At 40.2% G+C, this 25738-nt stretch overlaps 1 protein-coding gene across 2 annotated transcripts in view; it reads right to left on the reverse strand.

Annotated features, from left to right (window-relative positions):
• The window catches only part of FSIP1 (fibrous sheath interacting protein 1), a 211105-nt gene that overhangs the window by 120729 nt on the left and 64638 nt on the right, over window positions 1-25738 (reverse strand). For both annotated transcript variants that reach the window (XM_010809205.4, NM_001193138.2), the window contains one exon: window positions 21802-21942. In XM_010809205.4, coding sequence (XP_010807507.1) covers window positions 21802-21942 — 141 coding nt within the window. The remainder of the gene's footprint in view (window positions 1-21801; window positions 21943-25738) is intronic.

The following is a 25738-nucleotide window of genomic DNA, read 5'->3' on the forward strand; positions in this document are numbered from 1 at the left end:
TCCAATACAGTAGTCACTAGCCATATGTGGATACTGAGTTCCTAAAATGTGACAGGTTCAGATCAAGACATGAAATGTTAAACATTTTGTATCTAACTGGAAGTAGGATACCATATCAGTCAGTATTGCGTTCATTAAAAAAGAAAAAAAAGACCTGCCCAAAGTAGCCAAGGCTGGCTAGTTTTTCTAATTCAAGAGATACGTCAGAAGTGAACAGACAAGGGCTGATAAAGTGGCTTCATGATGGTATAACTGTCTCATGTTCCTTTATCTTTCTGCTCTGCCCCCTTGTGGCTCAGACGGTAAAGAGTCTGCCTGCAGTGCAGGAGACCCAGGTTCGATCCCTGGGTTTGGAAGATCCCCTGGAGAAGGAAATGGCAACCCACCCCAGTAATCTTGCCTGGAAAATCCCATGGATAGAGGAGCCTGGCAGGTACAGTCCATGGGGTCACAAAGAGTCGGACACAACTGAGCGACTTCACTTTCTGCCCTCATGGTCTCAAGATGCCTCCTGATGGCTCAAGAAATATTTTTATGCTTCAACCAAGAAAAAGAGAGAGGATGAAGAGCAAAGGGCATATGTCAGCTGAGTCTTTCTCTTTTTATTTAGGGCATGCCTGCTTCTATCCCATTGCCCAGAATTGGCACACAAGGACACCCATCGATATTAAGGAAATCTGAGACTGTGAGGTGTGCTTAACTAGGTATATGGCTGTCCCAGAGTTTTATCAGTTAGGAAGAAGGGTAAATGGACTTGGGATAGGCAACTGATGATGTCTACCAAAGACATTATGTTATAATCCTAACACCATGTTATAATCCTAACGAATATGATTGCAATTGTTCCAGAGAGATAGAAAAACTACCGAAAGAGATAGAGATTACAGAAAAATCCAACATAACCTACAATCTTAATGTAGGGTACAAAATTAGGAGACTAGAAGCCTTGAGAGTATAACAAATATTATGGGAAACTTGCCTGTTACTCCATGTATCTCTTGACTTCCTACATTTGAATTCCGATCCCCTAAGATGAAAAGGACATCTTTTTTGGTGTAAGTTCTAGAAGGTCTTGTAGGTCTTCATACAACTGTTCAACTTCAGCTTCTTCAGCATTAATGGTTGGGACATAGACTTGGATTACTGTGATGTTGAATGGTTTGCCTTGAAAACAAACCAAAATCATTCTGTTGTTTCTGAGACTGTACCCAAGTATGCTTTTTGGACTCTTTAATCGACTATGATGGCTACTCCTCTTCTTCTAAGGGATTCTTGCCCAGAATAGTAGATACAAAGGTCATCCGAACTAAACTCACCTATTCGCATCCGTTTTAGTTGATTCCTAAAATGTTGACGTTCACTTTTGCCATCTCCTGCTTGACTACATCCATTTACCTTGATTCATGGACCTAACATTCCAGCTTCTTATGCAATACTTTTCTTTACAGCATCAAACTTTACTTTCACTACAAGACACACCCACAACTGAACGTCGTTTCTGCTTTGGCCCAGCCTCTGCATTCTTCTGGAGCTATTTCTCCACTCTTCTCCAGTAGCATGCTGGGTACCTACCAACCTGGGGGGCTCATCTTCTGCTCTCATACTTTTTTGCCTTTTCATACTGTTCATGGGGTTCTTGAGGAAAGAATACTGGAGTGGTTTGCCATTCCCTTCTCCAGTGGACCACATTTGTCAGAACTCTCCATAGGAAGTAAGGAGATACCTAGAGTAACAGGCAAATTTGGACTTGGAGTAAAAAATGAAGCAGGGCAAAGACTAACAGAGTTTTGTCAGAGTTTTGACCAGTGTTATGACATTGGTCATAGCAAACACCCTCTTCCAACAACACAAGAGATGACTCTACACATGGACATCACCAGATGGTCAACACCAAAATCAGACTGATTACATTCTTTGCAGCCAAAGATGGAGAAGCTCTATACAGTCAGCAAATACAAGACCGGGAGCTAACTGTGATTCAGATCATGAGCTCCTTATTGAAAAATTCAGACTTAAATTGAAGAAAGTAGGAAAAACCACTAGGCCATTCAGATACGCCCTAAATCAGATCCCTTGTGACTATACAGTATAGGTGATGAATAGATTCAAGGGATTAGATCTGGTAGACTAAGAAGAACTATGAACGGAGGTTCGTAACATTGCACAGGATGAATTGACCAAACCATCCCAAAGAAAAAGAAATGCAAGAAGGCAAAGTGATTATCTGAGGAGGCTTTACAAATGACTGAGAAAAGAAGTGAAAAGCAAAGGAGAAAGGGAAAGATATACCCAACTGACTGCACAGTTCCAGAGAATAGCAAGGAGAGATAAGACAGCCTTCTTAAGTGAACAATGCAAAGAAATAAAGGAAAACAAAATTGGAAAGACTAGAGATTTCTTTAAGAAAACTGGAGACACCAAGGGAACATTTCACACAAAGATGGGCACAATAAAGGATAGAAATGGCAAGGACCTAACAGAAGCAGAAGATATTAAGAAAAGGTGGCAAGAATACACAGAAGAACTATGCAAAACAGATATTAATGATCCAGACAACCATGATGGCGTAGTCACGCACCTAAAGCCAGACACCCTGGAGTGTGAAGTCAAATGCGCCTTAGGAAGCATTACTATGAACAAAGCTAGTGGAGGTGATGGAATTCCAGCTGAGCTACTTCGAATCCTAAAAGATGGTTCTGTGAAAGTGTTGCACTCAATATGCCAGCAAATCTGGAAAACTCAGCAGCGCTCATAGGACTGGAAAAGGTCAGTTTTCATCCCAATCCCAAAGAAGGGCAATGCCTAAGAAAGTTCAAACTACCATACAACTGTGCTTATTTCACATCCTAGCAAGATTATGCTCAAAATTCTTCAAGCTAGGCCTCAGCAGAACATGAACCAAAAACTTCTAGATGTCAAGCTGTATTTAGAAAAGGCAGAGGAACCAGAGATCAAATTGCCAACATCTATTGGATCACAGAAAAACCACAGGAATTTAGAAAAACATCTACTTTTGCTTCATTTAGTACGTTAAAGCCTTTGACTGTGTGGATCACAACAAACTGGAAAATTCTTAAAGAGACAGAAATACCAGACCACCTTACCTATCTTCTGAGAAATTTGTATGCAGGTCAATAAGCAACAGTTAGAACCAGGCATGGAACAACAAGCTGGTTCAAAACTGGGAAAGGAGTATGTCAATGCTGTATATTGTCACCATGCTTATTTAACTTACATGCAGAGTACATCACATGACATGCCAGACTGCATGAAGCACAAACTGAAATCAAGATTGCCGGGAGAAATATCAACAACCTCAGATATGCAGACGATACCACCCAAATGGCAAAAAGCAGAAAGGAAATAAAGAGCCTGTTGATGAAGGTGAAAGAGGAGAGTGAAAGAGCTGAATTAAAACTCAACATTCAAAAAACGAAGATCATGGCATCCAGTTCCATAACTTCATGGCAAATAGATGGGGAAACAATGGAAACAGTGACAGACTTTATTTTATTGGGCTCCAAAATCACTGCAGACGGTGACTGCAGCTATGAAATTAAAAGATGCTTGCTGCTTGGAAGAAAAGCTATAACAAACCTAGACAGCATCTTAAAAAGCAGAGACATCTCTTGGCCAACAAAGGTCTGTCTAGTCAAAGCTGTGGCTTTTCCAGTAGTCATGTATGGATGTGAGTTGGACCATAAAGAAGGTTGCATGTCAAAGAATTGATGCTTTTGAGTTGGGTGCTGGAGAAGACTCTTGCAAGTCCCTTGGACAGCAAGGAAATCAAACCAGTCAATCCTAAAGGAAATCAACCCTGAACATTCATTGGAAGGACTAATGCTGAAGCTGAAGCTCCAATACTTTGCCACCTAAATGCCAAGAGCTGATTCACTGGAAAAGACCCTGTTGCTGGAAAAGATTGAAGGCAGAAAGAGAAGGGGGTGACAGAGGATGAGATGGTTGAATGGCATCACCGTCTCAATGGACATGAGCTTGAAAACACTCTGGGAGATAGCAAAGGACAGGAAAGCCTGGAGTGCTGCAGTTCACAGGGTCACAAAGAGTCAGACAAACTTAATGACTGAACAACAACAAATGTGAAAGGTTTTATTTTACTGAGCTTATTGTTTGAATAGTCCTTATAGTTACTTTCAGCATCAACTTTGTTGGTCATGAAAGTTCAATTAACACACCAATGAAAACTTTCCTATAAGTTCAATTCAGGTCATAGGAAAGAGCTGATCATACAATTTTATCATAGCCTGCCATTAAATATCACCCTATTCTATTTTTACAATTTTCCTCTGTTCCCTTCCAGTCAAGCTAGATACAAGTAGACCCTTGATCACAGAAAGGGTTTTGTCCCAAGTCATTTGCAAAATTTCAAGCTCCTGTCCCAATCCAAACCAACAGCAAACTCAGAATTCCACCTCCACATTTATCTGAAGCAACCAGTGTCTTTGCCCTCTTTGCAAATCTCAATAACCACCACTAGAAGAGCTTTTAAAATTACACAAAACATAGAAACATTACTTTTAATATCCACAAGCTTTAAGGTCCATAGGAGCAACCCCATGTCCAAGGAGCAGTGTCTGCTCAGGCACAGGAGGGCCGAGAGGAGCTACTCCATGTTCAAGGTCAGGAGGGGTGGCAGCAAGGAGATACCCCTCATCCAAGGTAAAAGAAACCCAAGTAAGATGGTAGGTGTTGCGAGAGGGCATCAGAGGGCAGACACACTGAAACCATAATCACAGAAAACTAGTCAATCTAATCACACTAGGACCACAGCCTTGTCTAACTCAATGAAACTAAGCCATGCCGTGTGGGGCCACCCAAGATGGGCAGGTCATGGTGGAGAGGTCTGACAGAATGTGGTCCACTGGAGAAGGGAATGGAAAACCACTTCAGTATTCTTGCCTTGAGAACCCCATGAACAGTATGAAAATCCAAAATGATGGGATACTGAAAGAGGAACTCCCCAGGTTGGTACATGCCCAATATGCTACTGGAGATCAGTGGAGAAATAACTCCAGAAAGAATGAAGGGATGGAGCCAAAGCAAAAACAATACCCAGTTGTGGAGGTGACTGGTGACAGAAGCAAGGTCCGATGTTGTAAAGAGCAATATTGCATAGGAACCTGGAATGTCAGGTCCATGAATCAAGGCAAATTGGAAGTGATCAAACAAGAGATGGCAAGAGTGAACGTCAACATTCTAGGAATCAGCAAACTAAAATGGACTGGAATGGGTGAATTTAACTCAGATGACCATTATATCTACTACTGCGGGCAGGAATCCCTTAGAAGAAATGGAGCAGCCATCATGGTCAACAAAAGAGTCCGAAATGCAGTACTTGGATGCAATCTCAAATATGACAGAATGATCTCTGTTCGTTTCCAAGGCAAACCATTCAATATCACAGTAATCCAAGTCTATCCCCAAACCAGTAACACTGAAGAAGCTGAAGTGGAACAGTTCTATGAAGACCTACAAGACCTTTTAGAACTAATACCCAAAAAAGATGTCCTTTTCATTATAGGGGACTGGAATGCAAAATTAGGAAGTTAAGAAACACCTGGAGTAACAGGCAAATTTGGCCTTGGAATACGGAATGAAGCAAGGCAAAGGCTAATAGAGTTTTGCCAAGAGAATGCACTGGTCATAACAAACACCCTCTTCCAACAACACAAGAGAAGACTCTATACATGGACATCACCAGATGGTCAACACCAAAATCAGATTGATTATATTCTTTGCAGCCAAAGATGGAGAAGCTCTATACAGTCAGCAAAAACAAAACCGGGAGCTGACTGTGGCTCAGACCATGAACTCCTTATTGCCAAATTCAGACTGAAATTGAAGAAAGTAGGGAAAACCACTAGACCATTCAGGTATGACCTAAATCAAATCCCTTATGATTATACAGTGGAAGTGAGAAATAGATTTAAGGGACTAAATCTGATAGAGTGCCTGATGAACTATGGACAGAGGTTCATGACATTGTACAGGAGACAGAGATCAAGACCATCCCCGTGGAAAACAAATGCAAAAAAGCAAAATGGCTATCTGAGGAAGCCTTAAAAATATCTGTGAAAAGAAGAGAAATGAAAAGCAAAGGAGAAAAGGAAAGATATAATCTGAATGCAGAGTTCCAAAGAATAGCAAGGAGAGATAAGAAAGCCTTCTTCAGCAATCAATGCAAAGAAATAGAGGAAAACAACCGAATGGGAAAGACTAGAGATCTCTTCAAGAAAATTAGAGATACCAAGGGAACATTTCATGCAAAGATGGGCTCAATAAAGGACAGAAATGGTATGGACCTAACAGAAGCAGAAGATATTAAGAAGAGATGGCAAGAATACACAGAAGAACTGTACAAAAAAGATCTTCACAACCAAGATAATCACGATGGTGTGATCACTGACCTAGAGCCAGACATCCTGGAATGTGAAGTCAAGTGGGCCTTAGAAAGCATCACTACGAACAAAGCTAGTGGAGGTGATGGAACTCCAGTGGAGCTATTTCAAATCCTGAAAGATGATGCTGTGAAAGTGCTGCACTCAATACGCCAGCAAATTTGGAAATCTCAGCAGTGGCCACAGGACTGGAAAAGGTCAGTTTTCATTCCAATCCCAAAGAAAGGCAATGCCAAAGAATGCTCAAACTACTGTACAGTTGCACTCATCTCACACGCTAGTAAAGTAATGCTCAAAATTCTGCAAGCCAGGCTTCAATAATACATGAACTTCCAGATGTTCAAGCTGGTTTTAGAAAAGGCAGAGGAACCAGAGATCAAATTGCCAACATCCGCTGGATCATGGAAAAAGCAAGAGAGTTCCAGAAAAACATCTATTTCTGCTTTATTGACTATGCCAAAGCCTTTCACTGTGTGGATCACAATAAAACTGTGGAAAATTCTGAAAGAGATGGGAATACCAGACCACCTGACCTGCCTCTTGAGAAACCTGTATGCAGGTCAGGAGGCAACAGTTAGAACTGGACATGAAACAACAGACTGGTTCCAAATAGGAAAAGGAGTTCGTCAAGGCTGTATATTGTCACCCTGTTTATTTAACTTATACGCAGAGTACATCATGAGAAACGCTGGACTGGAAGAAACAAGCTGGAATCAAGATTGCCTGGAGAAATATCAACAACCTCAGATATGCAGATGACACCACCCTTATGGCAGAAAGTGAAGAGGAACTAAAAAGCCTCTTGATGAAAGTGAAAGAGGAGAGTGAAAAAGTTGGCTTAAAGCACAACATTCAGAAAATGAAGATCATGGCATCTGGTCCCATCACTTCATGGCAAATAGATGGGGAAACAGTGGAAATGGTGTCAGACCTTATTTTTCTGGGCTCCAAAATCACTGCAGATGGTAACTGCAGCCAGGAAATTAAAAGACGCTGCTCTTTGGAAGGAAAGTTATGACAAACCTAGACAGCATATTCAAAAGCAGAGACATTATTTTGTCAACAAAGGTCCGTCTAGTCAAGGCTATGGTTTTTCCAGTAGTCATGTATGGATGTGAGAGTTGGACTATGAAGAAAGCTGAGCACCGAAGAATTGATGCTTTTGAACTGTGGTGCTGGAGAAGACTCTTGAGAGTCCCTTGGACTGCAAGGAGATCCAATTAGTCCATTCTGAAGGAGATCAGTCGTGGGCGTTCTCTGGAAGGAATGATGCTAAAGCTGAAATTCCAGTACTTTGGCCACCTCATGTGAAGAGTTGACTCATTGGAAAAGACTCTGATGCTGGGAGGGATTGGGGGCAGGAGGAAAAGGGGACGACAGAGGATGAGATGGCTAGATGGCATCACCGACTTGATGGACATGAGTCTGAGTGAACTCCGGGAGTTGGTGATGGACAGGGAGGCCTGCCTGGCGTGCTGCAATTCATGGGGTTGCAAAGAGTCGGACACAACTGAGCAACTGAACTGAACTGAACTGATTCTTACAAATGTAGGTTGTGTCTAATTATACCTTTTTCTTTCTTCTGCCCTAGATTTCAAAGACTGATGTACTGTTCTAGAAAAGTTACATGATAACTTTTCTTTGGCTGGTTGGAAAACACTGGTGGTGTTCTCAGTAGAGGGATGATGCAAAACTTTAGAGAAGTTACAGAAAAATGAGGGGGAAAATAAGTGTAAGTGCCAGGATTCTGAGAAAAGATCAAGGAAGGTCTCATTCCAAGAATTTCCACTTTCACTATATTTTCATTTCTATGAGTTCTTATTGGTTCCATTTCAAATCTTCCTTTGCCATACTCTCAAAAGTCTCTTTGATTTCTTTAAATATATTAAGCAGACTTATTTTACACTCTGAAATAAACTATTCCAAACTGCAGTTTATGTGGAACTGATTCTTCAGTATGTTTTTTCTATTAATTCATCCTTATGGTGGCTTATTTCCTTATGGTTTTTTGAGGGGAGAAGGGGGTCTTTATTGTGAATTCATGGAAATTCGGCAAGAATTTAAACTGTATTCTTCTAGATGAGATTTCCCTTTCCTTCTATCAGGACTCAGGAGTACTGCCAACCTAAGACCACTTTCAACTGAACATTCAACTTGGGCTTTCTCAGGCCCTACAAGTAGTGTGAACTCAAACCCAAAACCTACCTTCATGCAGGCTAGTAGTTGGAAACTCATGGAAGACTTTTTCTCCATTCCACCCACAACCAAAGCAGAGATAGATATAGACAGATAGATAGATAGATAGAGAAGGGCAGATACATACATACACACACACATACACATACATACATGAGAATGCAAGGTCTCTACCACTCCCCCTCCAGAGCAAGTTTTTCCTCCTTCATGAGGTTTTAATCATAAGGTTGCCAGTTCCTCAGCCTCAGGCTCTACGTCCTGAGCCCCCTACACATGGCCTGCTAAAACGCAGGCTTTGGGTCACTGGAGATCATTAGAGACCTCAAGGACAAAAGTGGGCTCCAGTGGCTACTTCCCCCTGCTGATTCATACCGCCCTTTCATCTCTGTCCTCCAAGACAGTTCCTTACGTTTCTGCCAGCTCAGCAATGCTTTTAAATTTACTTTTCAAACAACACATCTTATCCAGCATACTTAGGTTTTCCCTACTGAGCAGATGTTCTCTAAACTCTAGTCTGCCCTATAACCAGAAGTCAAATCCACCTACTTGGAGACCTGGCACAGGGACTGACTGACTGCAAAGCTATTGTTTTCCCCTGTTTCTAAGGTTAAAACTTTATATGATTCCAGTCAATATTTCTCACTTTGCTTCAGCTTTTTCAGCGTCCTTCCATGGCTGTCTTCCACATGGCCCAACTGGTTCTGCTCTAGCCCCAGCTGCACAGAATGAACATGGTTCTGTCCCCAACCTCACGTGGGTCCCTCTGGCCTCACCAGAAGAGGTCAAGAATGGCCCTGCAGTCACTGTTCCTCCGAGAATGGTCTGCTGGCAATGCCAGGCCTCAAACTCATTGTTAACATCCTGCTAGGGGAGAAAGAGATACACCAGAATTTCAATCAGCCATGTCACTAAGCGAGCTTTTCTTGATGAAGTAAAAAAAAGTATACAGATTTATGTTTTGGTCACATTTCCTTATCCCACCAGTAGCAAACAGTTCTCTGACCATCTACACTGAGATCACTGCTTTAGATAGTCCCTGCTTTGGCCAGAGGGAGTCTGAGATGGTAACCAGAAGCAGGGCTAGGATCTGAAGGTCAAGTGAAAAACTGTACCAGCTGTAGCTGGTTGAAGAAATAATAAAAGGACTAAAGACTATCTGTGAATGCTAATAGGGGCTACCCTGCTGATTCAATGGTAAAGTATCGGCCTGCGAATGCAGGAGACCCAAGAGATGAGGATTTGATCCCTAGGTCAGGAAGATCCCCCGGAGAAGGAAATGGCAACCTACTCCAGTATCCTTGCCTGGAGAATCCCATGGACAGAGGAGCCTGGCAGGCTACAGTCCATGGGGTCACAAAGAGTTGAACACAACTTAGCAGCTAAACAACAACAACAACAGTGAATACTAATAACATTTTCATTAGGAAAGAATCATTCATTCACTTAGAATTTAATATACTAAAAGAATGATACTAAAAATTACCTTAGGTGTTGAAAAATAAACAGTATTCCTACTCCAAGTTAACATTCAAGTAATAGGCTTAGTTTTAACGTATAAAATTGTCATAATTTTTATCTATGCATTCTAATTTTATATTGACAAATGCTATACTGGTTAACGAAGATCATGGCATCCGGTCCCATCACTTCATGGGAAATAGTTGGGGAAACAGTGGAAACAGTATCAGACTTTATTTTTCTGGGCTCCAAAATCACTGCAGATGGTGACTGCAGCCATGAAATTAAAAGACCCTTACTCCTTGGAAGGAAAGTTATGACCAGTGTAGACAGCATATTGAAAAGCAGAGACATTACTTTGCCAACAAAAGTCCATCTAGTCAAGGCTATGGTTTTTCCTGTGGTCGTGTATGGATGTGAGAGTTGGACTCTGAAGAAGGCTGAGCGCCGAAAAATTGATGCTTTTGAACTGTGGTGTTGGAGAAGACTCTTGAGAGTCCCTTGGACTGCAAGGAGATCCAACCAGTCCATTCTGAAGGAGATCAGTCGTGGGATTTCTTTGGAAGGAATGATGCTAAAGCTGAAAGTCCAGTACTTTGGCCACCTCATGCGAAGAGTTGACTCATTGGAAAAGACTCTGATGCTGGGAGGGATTGGGGGCAAGAGGAGAAGGGGATGACAGAGGATGAGATGGCTGGATGGTATCACTGACTCAATGGATGTGAGTCTGAGTGAACTCCGGGAGTTGGTGATGGACAGGGAGGCCTGGCATGCTGCGATTCATGGGGTTGCAAAGAGTCGGACACAACTGAGCGACTGATCTGATCTGATCTGATACTGGTTAAATGTATTTTGTGAGTATACATTACAATTTTAATAATATTTATTTTACTTTATAGCTCTCCCTTTAGTTGCTAAATCATGTCCAACTCTTGCAATCCCATGGACTGTAGCCTGTCATGCTCCTCTATGCATGGGATTCTCTAGGCAAGAGTACTGGAGTGGGTTGCCATTGCCTTCTTCATTTACTTTATATAATTATATTTAATTATATCCTTCAATGTGTTATTGTTTGCTTATTCCTTGAAGTATGTCCATGCATTGGTCCCATCCATGATACATGGCCTCAACCAGTGAATTCTGAAAATCAATTCAGAAAGCAAAATGTGTTATGCTAAAATCTAACTAGCTTTATTATCTATTCCTAGAGCCTCTCTCAATAGTAAAGCTTTAAGGAAAAACAAAGTTTTTCAGTATTATGAAACAAAGCTGCCATCAAAATTTTCATTTTGAAAATGACTTTCAAGATATGACACATTATCATTCAAAAAAGGCACCATACCACACCCAATAATAATATCAAGTCCGCATTATCATAATACATGTGAACAGTCAAAAACCAGAAGAAAATATCCTTCATACTTATAAAAATACTTTTGTTATACAAACAGAATACAAGATATATTTACAACTCTTCTTGTTCCAAAATGGATTTAAAACTGAAATTACTAATGTATTTTATAAATGGATTAAAAATGATAACTGAAACAAAGTAAGTCAATGAAAAAACATCTAAGTATCCTTAACATTCTATTTCCAAAGCACTACCACTAACTGTTTTCAATTCATCCTACACTATAGTCAAATATCACATGTAACCAATATCTTTTCAAAGGTTACTGGCTCATTTATTCACTCCACAATAATTTCTGAATATCAGCCATGTACCTATAATTGATACATGCTATTTCTCAACCATTAGATGATACTATTCAGTTGCAAGAAGTTTTGTCAAATTTCTGCATTGTTATTTATATATATATATATATTTGTTCATGCACACACACAAATATATATGCCAAAATTTTATGTTCTACTTATTTGTTTCAAAATATGTTTCTCTGTCTATGATTATGAGAACAAACTTTTTATGTTCCACTTGTCTCAAAATGTGTTTCTTGGCCTATGATTAAGAGAAGAAAATTTTTAAGATTTAACTATCAATGTGTAAATCTCACTCTCAAAATTTCTCAACTAAATATTTTGCATCATCATTGCACATACCTGCCATCACCTACAGAAGAAAAACAAAGGTTACATATGCTATAAAAAAATACCAGTTTTAATGTGTCAATGTTATTTTATCCATCTTCCTAAAAGCTATTACAAATGAAAATATAAAGATTAAATGAACCCTACAGTTCTGAACAATGACACCAAAGAAAGAATATAATTACTTTTCCAACTCGGGCCTTAATTAGTTAATGTATAAATACTATACATTAAGCTTACTAGTTAGTCTTCTAGTTTAACCACAAACATGTTAGGTTTGTTTGGAGTTCTGTTGAACTCAGAAAAGATGTATAAACAATGACTGCTTAATAGTTTAAGAATAAAGCCCACATTTGTGAGTAGCCCCAAACCTTAGCTGAAAATTGACTGAACTATACAGGAGTGACCTAGAGAGGTTGGGTTTAATGAAATGTCCACAGGTTTAAGTGTCAAAAGAATTGGGGATTGGCCCAAGTCTATCAATAACTAATTGTGAGTCTTTGAAAAATCCTTTAGCTGTTCAAGGCACTGGTTTCTGATCCATGGAACTGGCCCACGTGACCTCTTAGGCCCCTTCAGCTCTCACATTCTATAATTCCGATTCTATGGCATGTTTATAGCAATTGAAGGTAGACCCTCCATCCATTCACTGAGCAGAAGAAACCCTCCAGTCTTCTGATTGGGGTCTGTGTATTCTTGTACTAGGTTAAGTGGCAAGAGCATGTCGAAATAAGAATCAGAACACAAGGATTTATCACCCTTTGTGAACTGCATTCTTATCTTCAATGCTCAGCAACAAGACTTCAAGTACTAAACATTTTGATGCAATCATGACAATGCAGTTCACCAGACAAGGTCAGGCTCAGTGGTTTCCAGGAAACCAAAAAGCAAAAGAATGCAGAAAGAAATAGTAGAGACTTCCAAATGATGAAAAAAATGAATTCAGTTCAAACTGAGATTTGAAAAGAGACACAATAAAGACGTAAAAAGTACGGTCAGTGTATTTAGAATGAATGGAACCGTGGAAAGCAGTTCCTGACAATAGTAACAAAACATCTTTGAGAAAATTTTATCATTAAAGGAGTAAATGAGATAGATTATATTGACTACTCTTTCTTAGAAAATGCAAAAACTAAAATTGAATTCTTTTGTGAAAGCTAGAATTATTATGCAACTTCATTAAAGGAATTTTTATCTTATCCTAGAAATTAAAGATGTTCTTTATTTTTTAAAACATCCTCTTATTTTTATTATCACAATGGAACACTCGATACCTCAGAAAAATAAGACCAAACATGAATTATTTCTTTAAATTACCCAAAAAGTTCATCATTACGTTAAAGGATTAAAATGTATATAAATAAAACAAGAAAATTAGAAATTGCCTCAATTATGACTCTTTCTTTAGGAGTAAAGAAATTTTAATACAAAGTGGAAAAATAAAGCTAAGCTATTAATACATGTATTTCCCTTCAGACAACTGTCAGTATATATACATATCTACATTACATAGTTATAGCTGATACTTAGAATCCATCTAGAACTTCTTTTAATAATTTCATTCTCTCCATTTATTTAATTTTTGACTGTGCTATGCAGCATGTGGGATCTTAGTTTCTTGATTAAGGAACTAAAACTCTGCACGTTGGAAGCGCAGAGTCTTAACCTCTGGACCATCAGGGAAGTCCCTAGAATTTTTATGTTTTATAGCACTCATTTCCAATCAAAAGTCCTTTACTGAAAAAATCTACATACTTGTTATTTTATTAGTCCCATGATAGTATTAAATGGGTTAAGGTTGTATAAATGCTTTAACATTCTATTTGATAGCATTTAAGTTATTTCTTGTTTGGTTTGGTTTGGGTGTTATTTCTTCAGAAATATTTCTAAAACATTCTTTAGAATTATGTAGGTCAAAAATATAAAAAGTATATTAGTTGTTGCTACAACAATTGAACAATTGCTTTCCAAAAGGAAAAGCAACCAATTTAAAAAACTACTTATGAAGTTCAAGGGCTTCCCAGATGGCACTATTGGTAAAAAAAAAAATCTGCCTGCCAATGCAGGAGACATAAGAGACAAGAAGATGTGGGTTCAATCCCTGGGCAGGGAAAATCCCCTGGAGTAGGAAATGGCAACCCACTCCAGTACTCTTGCCTGGAAAATTCCACGGACAGAGGAAACTGGTGGGCTACAATCATGGGGTGCCAAAGAGTTGGACACAACTGAGTGACGGAGCAATGACGTTCAACAGACGTTCACACCAATGACATTCAAATATTCCTGTACCCACCTCCACACCTCTCTATAGTAACATGATCATATCACATTTACCACTGTTTTTTCTGGTCTGATAAATGTAGATAGTGCCTAATGGTTGCTGAAATATGAACTTTAATCACTAGTGAAGCTGAACATTATTACTTGTGATGACCCATTCTATTTTTCTAAATGTATAAATACCACCTATTGAGGGACAGTAAGTAGCAATCTTTCATATGCATCAATGTGTTCCATATTTTTAGACATTTATTCTGTTTACAATTGCAATAAGCATATAAGTTAGAACATAAAAGTATGAGAAATAATATAAAAATCACTCAGAAACCCAACAAACTTTTCCCTTTCAATAGCTATGCTATAGAAAGTGAATTTCCTTTTTTACCTCCCCATCTGTCCCATCCACACTAAAAGAAAAAAACACTCTTAAGCACTTGATATATACCATCCTAGGATTTTTCCATGGCTTGGCTTTGTTTATAAAAATGGAATAATACTCATCATTGTCTTATGCAACAGGCTCTTTTTCCTTCATATGGTATCATAGACATCTTTCCAAGATATATAGATCTACCTCATTCTTTTGACGGCAGTATAGGATTCTCTTACACTAAAGATAACTTATTGAAACCAGGTTGAAGAAGGCAAAGGGAGGCCAGCTGCTATCCATGGTGTGTGTGTGTGTATACATATATATATTTGTTCCTTTATTTATTTTTAAAGTTTTTATTGAATGTGTTACAATATTGCTTCTGTTCCATGCTTTGGCTTTTTGGCCTTGAGGCATATGGGAGCTTAGCTCCCCAACCAGGGTCTGAACCTGTACCCCCTGTGTTGGAAGGTGAAGTCCCAACCACTAGACTGCCAAGGAAGTCCCATGTTTATTTTTTTTTAATTTTAGTTGTGGTCTCATCAGATCAGATCAGATCAGTCGCTCAGTCGTGTCCCACTCTTTGCAACCCCATGAATCACAGCACACCAGGCCTCCCTGTCCATCACCAACTCCCAGAGTTCGCTCAGACTCACATCCATCGAGTCAGTGATGCCATCCAGCCATCTCATCCTCTGTCGTCCCCTTCTCCTCCTGCCCCCAATCCCTCCCAGCATCAGAGTCTTTTCCAATGAGTCAACTCTTCGCATGAGGTGGCCAAAGTACTGGACTTTCAGCTTTAGCATCATTCCTTCCAAAGAAATCCCAGGGCTGATCTCCTTCAGAATGGACTGGTTGGATCTCCTTGCAGTCCAAGGGACTCTCAAGAGTCTTCTCCAACACCGCAGTTCAAAAGCATCAATTCTTCGGCGCTCAGCCTTCTTCACAGTCCAACTCTCACATCCATACACGACCACAGGAAAAACCATAGCCTTGACTAGACGGACCTTTGTTGGCAAAGTAATGTCTCTGCTTTTGAATATGCTATCTAGGTTGGTCATAACTTTCCTTCCAAGGAGTAAGCGTCTTTTAATTTCATGGCTGCAGTCACCATCTGCAGTGATTTGGGAGCCCAGAAAAATAAAGTCTGACACTGTTTCCACTGTTTCCCCATCTATTTCCCATGAAGTGATGGGACCGGATGCCATGATCTTCGTTTTCTGAATGTTGACCTTTAAGCCAACTTTTTCACTCTCCACTTTCACTTTCATCAAGAGGCTTTTGAGTTCCTCTTCACTTTCTGCCATAAGGGTGGTGTCATCAGCATATCTGAGGTCTCATGGGTACCTCCAATTCCCTTGGCCTCCTTGATCTTCCAATGTAATCACCCAACCTCTCCTCAACCCTGCTCAATTCACAACCTATTTTCTCCATTTCTGGTGGACTACAGAGGGCCATCAGAGAAGATTCAAAGTCTTACTAGCAGGCACCATTTCATAGCTAGGGTTTCCAATCTCAGCTGGGCGGTCATCATTATTCACTATTGCTTCCTTCTCAACCTCACAAGGTCTATTCCCATCCTTTCCTACCCTACTTCAAGGCCCTATACCCATTCTACCTCTTATCCTGACCATATGGCTTGAACTCTAATTTACAGAGAACATTCGGGCATGATCACTCTCATCTTCTCTTCATCTCTGAACCTCCTCTTCTAGGCCATCCTTCCCTGGTTTCATCCTAAGTCAGGAAAAGGGTATCTTGATTCTTCTCCAAGGCTTCTCTCTCCATCTTCAATTTCATCCTCTATACTATATCTGCCTCATCCTTATCATAGAAACAAACTTATGTAAATGCCATATTAATAATGTTAATAATAACAATAATAATAACAACATTTACATAGCACTTGAAATGTATCAGACCCTGTTTGAAGCATTTTACATGTGTTAACTAATTTAATCTTCCTATCAGCCTATAAGTTAAGTATTAACTAACACTATCCCCATCTCACACACCTAGGAACTGAAGTGCTGAGAGGTCAAGAGACCTGTCCAGGGTCACACAGATACTAAGTACAGAGTTGAGATTCAAACCCAAGTAGTCTGGCTTTTAACCACTATGTCCCACATATAGAAGTTTATTTACTGTGACTATAACCCAGGTAGGTAATGTAAAGCAAAGTTGGGTTAGAAGGCAGTGTGGGCAGAGAAGCCTGCAGAGCACCAAAACAAGGGAAAGGGACTCTCAGAGCTAGATGGGAAAGTCAGAGATGAAAGGTACCAGAGGGCACCATATGAAAAATGATGGAGAGGGTACTTTTGGCATTTGTTGCCTATTCTATGAATATGGCTAGTTCCATTTCCTCCTGATTGCATCATCTTAAATTATCTTCACACAAGTAGTCTGCCTGACAGATCACGGCCAAAGCTAGTGGGAATCCACTAGATGAGAGGTGAATGGCTCAGCACAAATCTTCCCCGACATGTGAAAAAGAGCCCAAAGCACAGCACCTTCACATACTCACCATATACAAGCCGCTTGCTTGTACTGGAAAAACTGCCTACACCATCCACATCCAGCCATCTTTTTATTTCACTGAAGTATAGTTGATTTACAATGTTGTGTTAGTTTCAGGTGTACAGCAAAGTGATTCAGGTAAGATATATACTCTTTTTCAGGTTCTTTTCCATCACATACTATCACACAATATTGAATATAGCTCCTGTGCTATACAGTATGTCTTTGTTGTTTATATATTTTATATATAGTAGCATGTTTCTGTTAATCCCAAACACTTAACTCATACCTCCCTTCCCGCCTATCTCCTTCGATAACCACAATTTCATTTTCTTTGTCTGTGAGTCTATTTCTGTTTTGTAAATAAGTTCATTTGTATCACGGTTTAACGTTCCACATGTAAGTGATATTATATGATATTTTTCTTCCTCTAACTTACTTCATTTAGTGTGATAACCTTCAGGTTCATCCATGCTGCTGCAAACGGCAGTATTTCATTCTTCTTCAGATCAGATCAGTTCAGTCACTCAGTCGTGTCCGACTCTTTGCAACCCCATGAATTGCAGCACGCCAGGCCTCCCTGTCCATCACCAACTCCCGGAGTTCACTCAGACTCACGTCCATCAAGTCAATGATGCCATCCAGCCATCTCATCCTCTGTCATCCCCTTCTCCTTCTGCCCCCAATCCCTCCCAGCATCAGAGTCTTTTCCAATGAGTCAACTCTTCGCATGAGGTGGCCAAAGTACTGGAGTTTCGGCTTTAGCATCATTCCTGCCAAAGAAATCCCAGGGCCGATCTCCTTCAGAATGGACTGGTTGGATCTCCTTGCAGTCCAAGGGACCCTCAAGAGTCTTCTCCAACACCAAAGTTCAAAAGTATCAATTCTTCGGCGCTCAGCCTTCTTCACAGTCCAACTCTCACATCCACACATGACCACAGGAAAAACCATAGCCTTGACTAGATGAACCTTTGTTGGCAAAGTAATGTCTCTGCTTTTGAATATGCTATCTAGGTTGGTCATAACTTTCCTTCCAAGGAGTAAGCATCTTTTAATTCCATGGCGGCAGGCACCATCTGTAGTGATTTTGGAGCCCAGAAAAATAAAGTCTGACACTGTTTCCACTGTTTCCCCATCTATTTCCCATGAAGTGGTGGGACCGGATGCCATGATCTTCATTTTCTGAATGTTGAGCTTTAAGCCAACTTTTTCACTCTCCACTTTCACTTTCATCAAGAGGCTTTTGAGTTCCTCTTCACCTTCTGCCATAAGGGTGGTGTCATCTGCATATCTGAGGTTCTTGATATTTCTCCCGGCAATCTTGATTCCAGCTTGTGTTTCTTCCAGTCCAGCGTTCTCATGATGTACTCTGCATATAAGTTAAATAAACAGGGTGACAATATACAGCCTTGACGAACTCCTTTTCCTATTTGGAACCAGTCTGTTGTTCCCTGTCTAGTTCTAACTGTTGCTTCCTGACCTGCAAACAAATTTCTCAAGAGGCAGATCAGGTGGTCTGGTATTCCCATCTCTTTCAGAATTTTCCACAGTTTATTGTGATCCACACAGTCAAAAGTGGATGAGTAATATTCCGGTGTATCTCATCTCCTTTATCCATTCATCTGTCAAGGGCCATTTAGGTTGTTTCCAAGTGGGATGCATGTATCTTTTCAAATTAGAGCTTTCATCTTTTCCAAATATATACCCAGGTGCTGTGCTCAGTTGGTCTGACTTTTTGCAACTCCATGGATTGTAGCCCACCAGGCTCCTCTGTCCATGGGAATTCTCCAAGCAAGAATACTGGAGTGGGCTTCCATGCCCTCCTCCTCCAGGGGATCTTACCACCCTGGGTGTCAAACCCAGGTCTCCCTCATTGCAGGTGAATTCTTTACTGTCTGAGCCACCAGGGAAGCCCCATATGCCCAGGAATGGGACTTAATACTAAACCCTCTGTACAGCTACCCAGCAAGTGTTACTCAAGCCTAATTTGAAAACCTTGCCCCAGATAGACCACTCCCACTGAGATCACTCTGACTTTCTTCCCTAGTATTTACCAGGAATCTGTGGCATTATGGCTTCCCAACTACCGTGTTTTCTTTTTCCTACACTACAAAGAAGAAAACTAATACTTCTAATGTCAGTCCTTCAAATCTCTTTAGGAAGTTATCATGTGTGATTTTTCTACCAAACCATTCCTCCCCTCCTTCCCACAACACACACACATGAATACATACATACATGAATACACACACACGTGCATGCATATCTTTCCTTCACCAGGCTAAATAAATACATCCAGCTTCTTCGACAATCATAATATGACCTGGTTTTAATATCTTCCTTATCTTTGTCACTCTACTATCCAAATGTGATCCATTTTGCTTACCTCTTCTTTGATGTGTAAAACAGAAGCAACAGTATACTGCTAACCTATACTGCTAAGGCTGCTGCTGCTAAGTCACTTCAGTCGTGTCCGACTCTGTGCGACCCCATAGACGGCAGCCCACCAGGCTCCCCCGTCCCTGGGACTCTCCAGGCAAGAACACTGGAGTGGGTTGCCATTTCCTTCTCCACTGCATGAAAATGAAAAGTGGAAGTGAAGTCGCTCAGTCGTGTCCGACTCTTAGTGACCCCATGGAGTGAAGCCCACCAGGCTCCTCTGTCCATGGGATTTTCCAGGCAAGAGTACTGGAGTGGGGTGCCATTGCCTTCTCCCTGACTCTTATTAGGCAGACCTAGATACCCTTTAAGTCTGAGCCAGTGCTGCTGTCCATGGCGGCAAATAAGAAGAGCAGTTCAGCTGGACATGACCGTGAGGGGTGAAGAACCTTGGTCAGTATTGGTGGACAGTCTTGAAGAGCTCTGAGGAGATCAGAATCTAATCAAAGTCACTTACCTGATACTTACTCTCATGGAACAGCTTATGAAATGGAATACGAGAGAAGAAAGTGACAAGATTATAAGAGGTTAGACAGGAGGTAAGGATGCTGAGAGAAGGATGATACAAGTAGGGACAAAAAAGAAAAGATTTTCAAAAACTCAAAAGGAACAGTGGTAAGACAGAGCCACAAATAGAAGTACTGGTTAACACTTAAAGAGGCCTGAAGTTCACTCAAGACAGTAGGATTTAGTAGGAAACAGAAAGTAAATACGGCTGACAATTATGATTGACCAGCCCTGGGAGACGATGCAGGTAGACTTGTAAGTTCAGCCTTGCCATGATTCATTTTAGGTTAAAAAAAAAATTAAACATGCAGCCAAAATTCAGAAACATCCAATGGGTAGCTGGAAAAATCACAGTATTACAAAGCATTTCTAACAGTCTTAAAATTAAGTTGATTTAAGAGTTTCCTCTCATCAGCAAAAATGCATCTTTAAGTGGCAAGCAATTAAAACATGAAATAGGCTCAAGATGGATTTAGGATGTATTAATATTAATGAGTATTAATATTAACTAAGATCATGCATCCGGCCCCATCACTTCATGGCAAATAGATAGGGAAACAATGGAAACAGTGACAGACTTTATTTTGGGGAGCTCCAAAATTACTGCAGATGGTGACTGCAGCCACAAAATTAAAAGACGCTGCTCCTTGGAAGGAAAGTTATGACAAACCTAGACAGCATATTCAAAAGCAGAGACATTACTTTGCCAACAAAAGTCCATCTAGTCAAGGCTATGGTTTTTCCAGTAGTCATGTATGGATGTGAGAGTTGGACTATAAAGAAAGTTGAGCACCAAAGAATTGATGGTTTTGAACTGTCATGTTGGAAAAGACTCTTGAGAGTCCCTTGGACTGCAAGGAGATCCAACCAGTCCATCCTAAAGGAGATCAGTCCTGAATATTCATTGGAAGGACTGATCCTGAAGCTGAAACTCCAATACTTTGGCCACCTGATGTGAAGAACTGACTCATTGGAAAAGACCCTGATGCTGGGAAAGATTGAAGGCAGGAGAAGGGGACGACAGAGGATGAGATGGTTGGACGGCATCACCGACTCAATAGACATGAGTTTGAGTAAACTCTGGGAGCTGGTGATGGACAGCTCAGCCTGGTGTGCTGTAGTCCATGGGGTCACAAAGAGTCAGATATGACAGAGCGATTGAACTGAACTGAATATTAATGATTAATAATATATTTTTATGAACCAAAAGTGGGAGTTATTTGAGCTTTAAGTTCAATATGTAAAGATGATCTTATACAGAATAACTACCAAATTTTTCCACACAAAAAAAGAACAAGTATGTCTCTTAAGACACAGAATATAGGCATATGGATCCTTATTCTGACTTCAGATAATATTTCACAGGTTTATTTTGTCATATTAATTAATTATAACACTACTTTATGTTCTATGAATTACAGTTTTAGCTTTTATTCAAATCCTTACTGACAAATCCCCATGTTTTCCTGACTGATGTAACACATAAAAACAATCATGAATTAGTCAAAGGAAATTGGGACATTTTAATACAATCAAATTGTTACTTTAAATAAAAAGACTTACCACATTTTCCTTCATCTTTCTTAGCTTTTCATCTATCTCTCTCAACCGATTCTGTTGATCCCGTTGTTCTTTGGTGTTTTGAAGAACCTTTTCTCCTGGAGCTACTTCTGTATTTCTATCATCACCATTAAGGTCAGGTTTCTAATTAAAAAAAAAGAAAATTCATACACAGGCTGAAACTGTACCATCACACATTTTTCCAGAGTAACTTAGCCTTGAAGGTTGGCTTTGCTTCTCATACAATATTTCTACTCTTCAAAATAATACTTAGAAATAATTTTCTAATGTCTTCCTATTTTGGGGGGAAAGGTCCAACTGTACATCAAACAAGAGGTGGTTGTGCAACAATGAGAAGAGAATTGGGCTTCTCAAAGTCAGGAGTTTTGAACTCTGGCTTTTCCTGGTTCCTGACTAAGATGGCCTTAGGGGAATCAAAAAACCTCTCTGAGCTTTAATTTCATCATCTGCAAAATGATAATAACTTTAAGATCTAGCCCCAAAGTTATCACAGTACATCACATGCATGCAGAAATCTTAATAACTAACAAATACAGGCTGAAGATATCCTTTGAAAAGAATAAACATTATGTAATGGAAGTATGGCAACCCACTCCAGTACTCTTGCCTGGAAAATTCCATAGACTGAGGAGCCTGGTAGGCTACAGTCCTTGGGGTCGCAAACAGTCGGACACGACTGAGCTACTTCACTTAATGGAAGTATCTCATTAGGCTTCAGTACTATCAGTAATATTTGAATTGACAGAACCATATTCTCCCAAAGTTAGTATTATTTCTAGATCATTAAAATGGATATTTCTTGACAGAAATCTGGTCTTGTATCTATAACTAAACTTCCTACATTTCCCCCACAGATTTCCTACTCTGTATTGTCATGAGGTAACAGGCAAAAATGACATTTTTTAAGTTGCCTTAGGCAGAATCTGCCCACATTCTCACTCCTTAAACAAGAGTTGGTCACCATTTCACTTTCAATGCCTTTTTCAATGCCTTTTTCATCAAGGTCTTTCTCTCTTCCTCACTGCCTCCTCATCATTCACTTGAACTAGTAGTTTTCAGACTCCGGTGTGCTTCAGGGTCGCCTCCAGAGCCCATGAAAACATTCAAAGGCTCAGGCTCCACCCTGGAGACTCTGACTCAATAGATAAGAACTAGGGACACCTGAAGAAAAAACTGCTCAAAAATTTGAGAACTACTGACTTAAAGGACAAAGTCCTCACTCCTTCATGGCTCTTTAGGCTCATCTCTTGTTGCTTGGGTCTCAGACTCAAAACTTCAGGGATATTGCCCACTGCTAGTTCTCCACTCTCAATGCCTCTTCCTTCCAACTCCTCATAGAGACTCCTAATTTTCTGAGCTCAGCACAAACATATTTCCCTAAAAAATATCTCCTGACACACACAGTAAAGGCAATTTCTTCCCCACTCATGCCACATGTTCCCTCACTGCACTCACTACACTGTCCCTGCCCAGACAGGGATCGTGACTGGTCCCACCCTGTGTCCCTGAACCCAACACAAACCTGAAGCTGATCAGCACTGCCAATAGACTGTAATTTCGGTTCTCAGAACTCTGATCACACCAATGTCTTAATGAAATTCATATTGCATAAAGCTCTAATGAAGAGACTATTAAAAGAGTATCTCAATTTCACGAAGTGACTCTCTTACATCTTATTTCCCCCAAAGGGGACTCACTTCTGGTAGCTCTAGAAGCATCCACTGAGTAAATTACAAGCGACAAGATCTTTAAGAAGGAAACCTAATGTTAAGGAGGAGTTTGTAATAGCTGGTACCAAGGTCTCCCTGCAGCTCTATGCATCCAGCATTTTATGGCCCACTTTGAAGTTAAGATACACAATGTCTCCATCTGTTTGAGCTGCTATTATAGAATACCACAGATAGGGTGGCTTATAAACAACAGACATGTATTTCTGACAGTTTTGGAGGTGTGGAAGTCTAAGATCAAGGTGTTGGCAAATTTCATATCTAGAGAAGGCCTGCTTCCTACTTCCTAAATGGCCATCTTCTGGCTACATCCTCGCATAATAAAAGGGACACAGAAGCTCTTTGGGTCTCTTTTATAAAGGCACTAACCCTACTCACCCCATGACCAAATTACTCCCAAGGCCTCCCCTCAAAATACAGTCACACTAGGGATTAGATTTCAACATATGGATTTGGTGTGTACATAGTCAGTCTATAGAATATAATGACCTGAAAAACACCCAAACTGGATTTCATTTTTAAATAGAAAAAATATCTTTTAAAGGACATTATTTTAAAAAAAATCTACAACCGTGATTTTCTAAAAATCATTGGATAGGCTAAAAAAGAAAAACAGAAAAAAAACTGTAAATCAGACTTCATCAATATTTTTAAACTTTACTTATCCAAAGCCACCACTAAGAAAATAGACAAACCACAGGCTGAGAGAAAAATATGACACATAAATATGACACAGGATTTGCATCCAATATATACAAGGAATTCACACAATTCAATAAAAACAAGAATCAATTATTTTTTAGAATCTAGTTTTAAAATGACTTGAACAGATACTTCATAAAAAAAGATAACATAAATGACAAATAAGCACATGAAAAAATCCTCAACATCATTAAGTCATCAGAGAAATGCAAATTAAAGTCCCAATGAGGTCATTACATAGCCACTGCTGCTGCTGCTGCTGCTAAGTTGCTTCAGTCGTGTCCGACTCTGCGTGACCCCATAGACGGCACCCACCAGGCTCCGCTGTCCCTGGGATTCTCCAGGCAAGAACACTGGAGTGGGTTGCCATTTCCTTCTCCAATGCATGAAAGTGAAAAGTGAAAGTGAAGTCACTCAGTTGTGTCCGACTCTTAGCGATCCCATGGACTGCAGCCTACCAGGCTCCTCCATCCATGGGATTTTCCAGGCAAGAGTACTGGAGTGGGTTGCCATTGCCTTCTCTGACATAGCCACTAGAACAGGACAAAAGAAAAAGTTTGTTAAAATTAAACATTGGAGAGGTATGGAGCAAGCAAACTCTCACACGTTGTTGGTATCAGTATATAATGACACAAACATTTTAAGAACTGCTTGATAGTTTCTTAAAAAATTAAAATTAAAAAAAAATTTAAATGCTTGTCTAATCCTATGACTCAACAATTCTACTCCTGTGTCTCCATCTAAGAGAAATGAAAATGATGACTAAAACTTTGAACATGAATATTCAGAGAAGCTTCATGCACTTAGTCAAATGCCTACTAATAAGACCAGAATGATAAACCATAATGAACATTTGATGTAAGCTGGGACACTCACTCTTTCTCCCTGACCTCTGTCTTGTGGTTAGGTTTAGTCAATGTTGAGAAGGAGTGTTAGAAGGTTGGAGGGCAGCAAGAAAAAGAGTTTGGGGTATTCTCCCCTTCCACTCCCTGCTTTGCCACTATGATTTGGGCAGTAATATATCCCTGACATGCCCATTAAGGGGATTTTCTTAGATTCAACTGAATATTCATGTTCAAAAGCAAACAGAGGGCACACTTGGAGCCAGTCAGTTCAGAAAGATGAGCATGCGTGCTCAGCTGCTTAGTCATGTCCAACTCTTTTCAACCCTATGGACTATAGCCCACCAGGCTCCTCTATCCACGAGATTCTCCAGGCAAGAATACTGGAGTAGGTTGCCATTTGTTCCTCCAGGGGATCTTTCCAACCCAGGAATTGAATCCATGTCTCTAGCATCTCCTGCATTGGCGGCCAGATTCTTTACACTGAGCCACCTGGGAAGCCCCAGCTCAGAAGGCTATAGGACAGGAAACACAGTGTCAGGTATCCCTGGCCAATGGGAGTTTTTGCTGCAGTCCACATCATAACAATATAGGTACAAGGGGCAAGGAAGCCACCCTGGCTTAAATATTTCATATCCAATAGAAGCC

Source organism: Bos taurus, chromosome 10 (assembly GCF_002263795.3).
Source record: "Bos taurus isolate L1 Dominette 01449 registration number 42190680 breed Hereford chromosome 10, ARS-UCD2.0, whole genome shotgun sequence".
Taxonomy (NCBI): Eukaryota; Metazoa; Chordata; class Mammalia; order Artiodactyla; family Bovidae; genus Bos; species Bos taurus.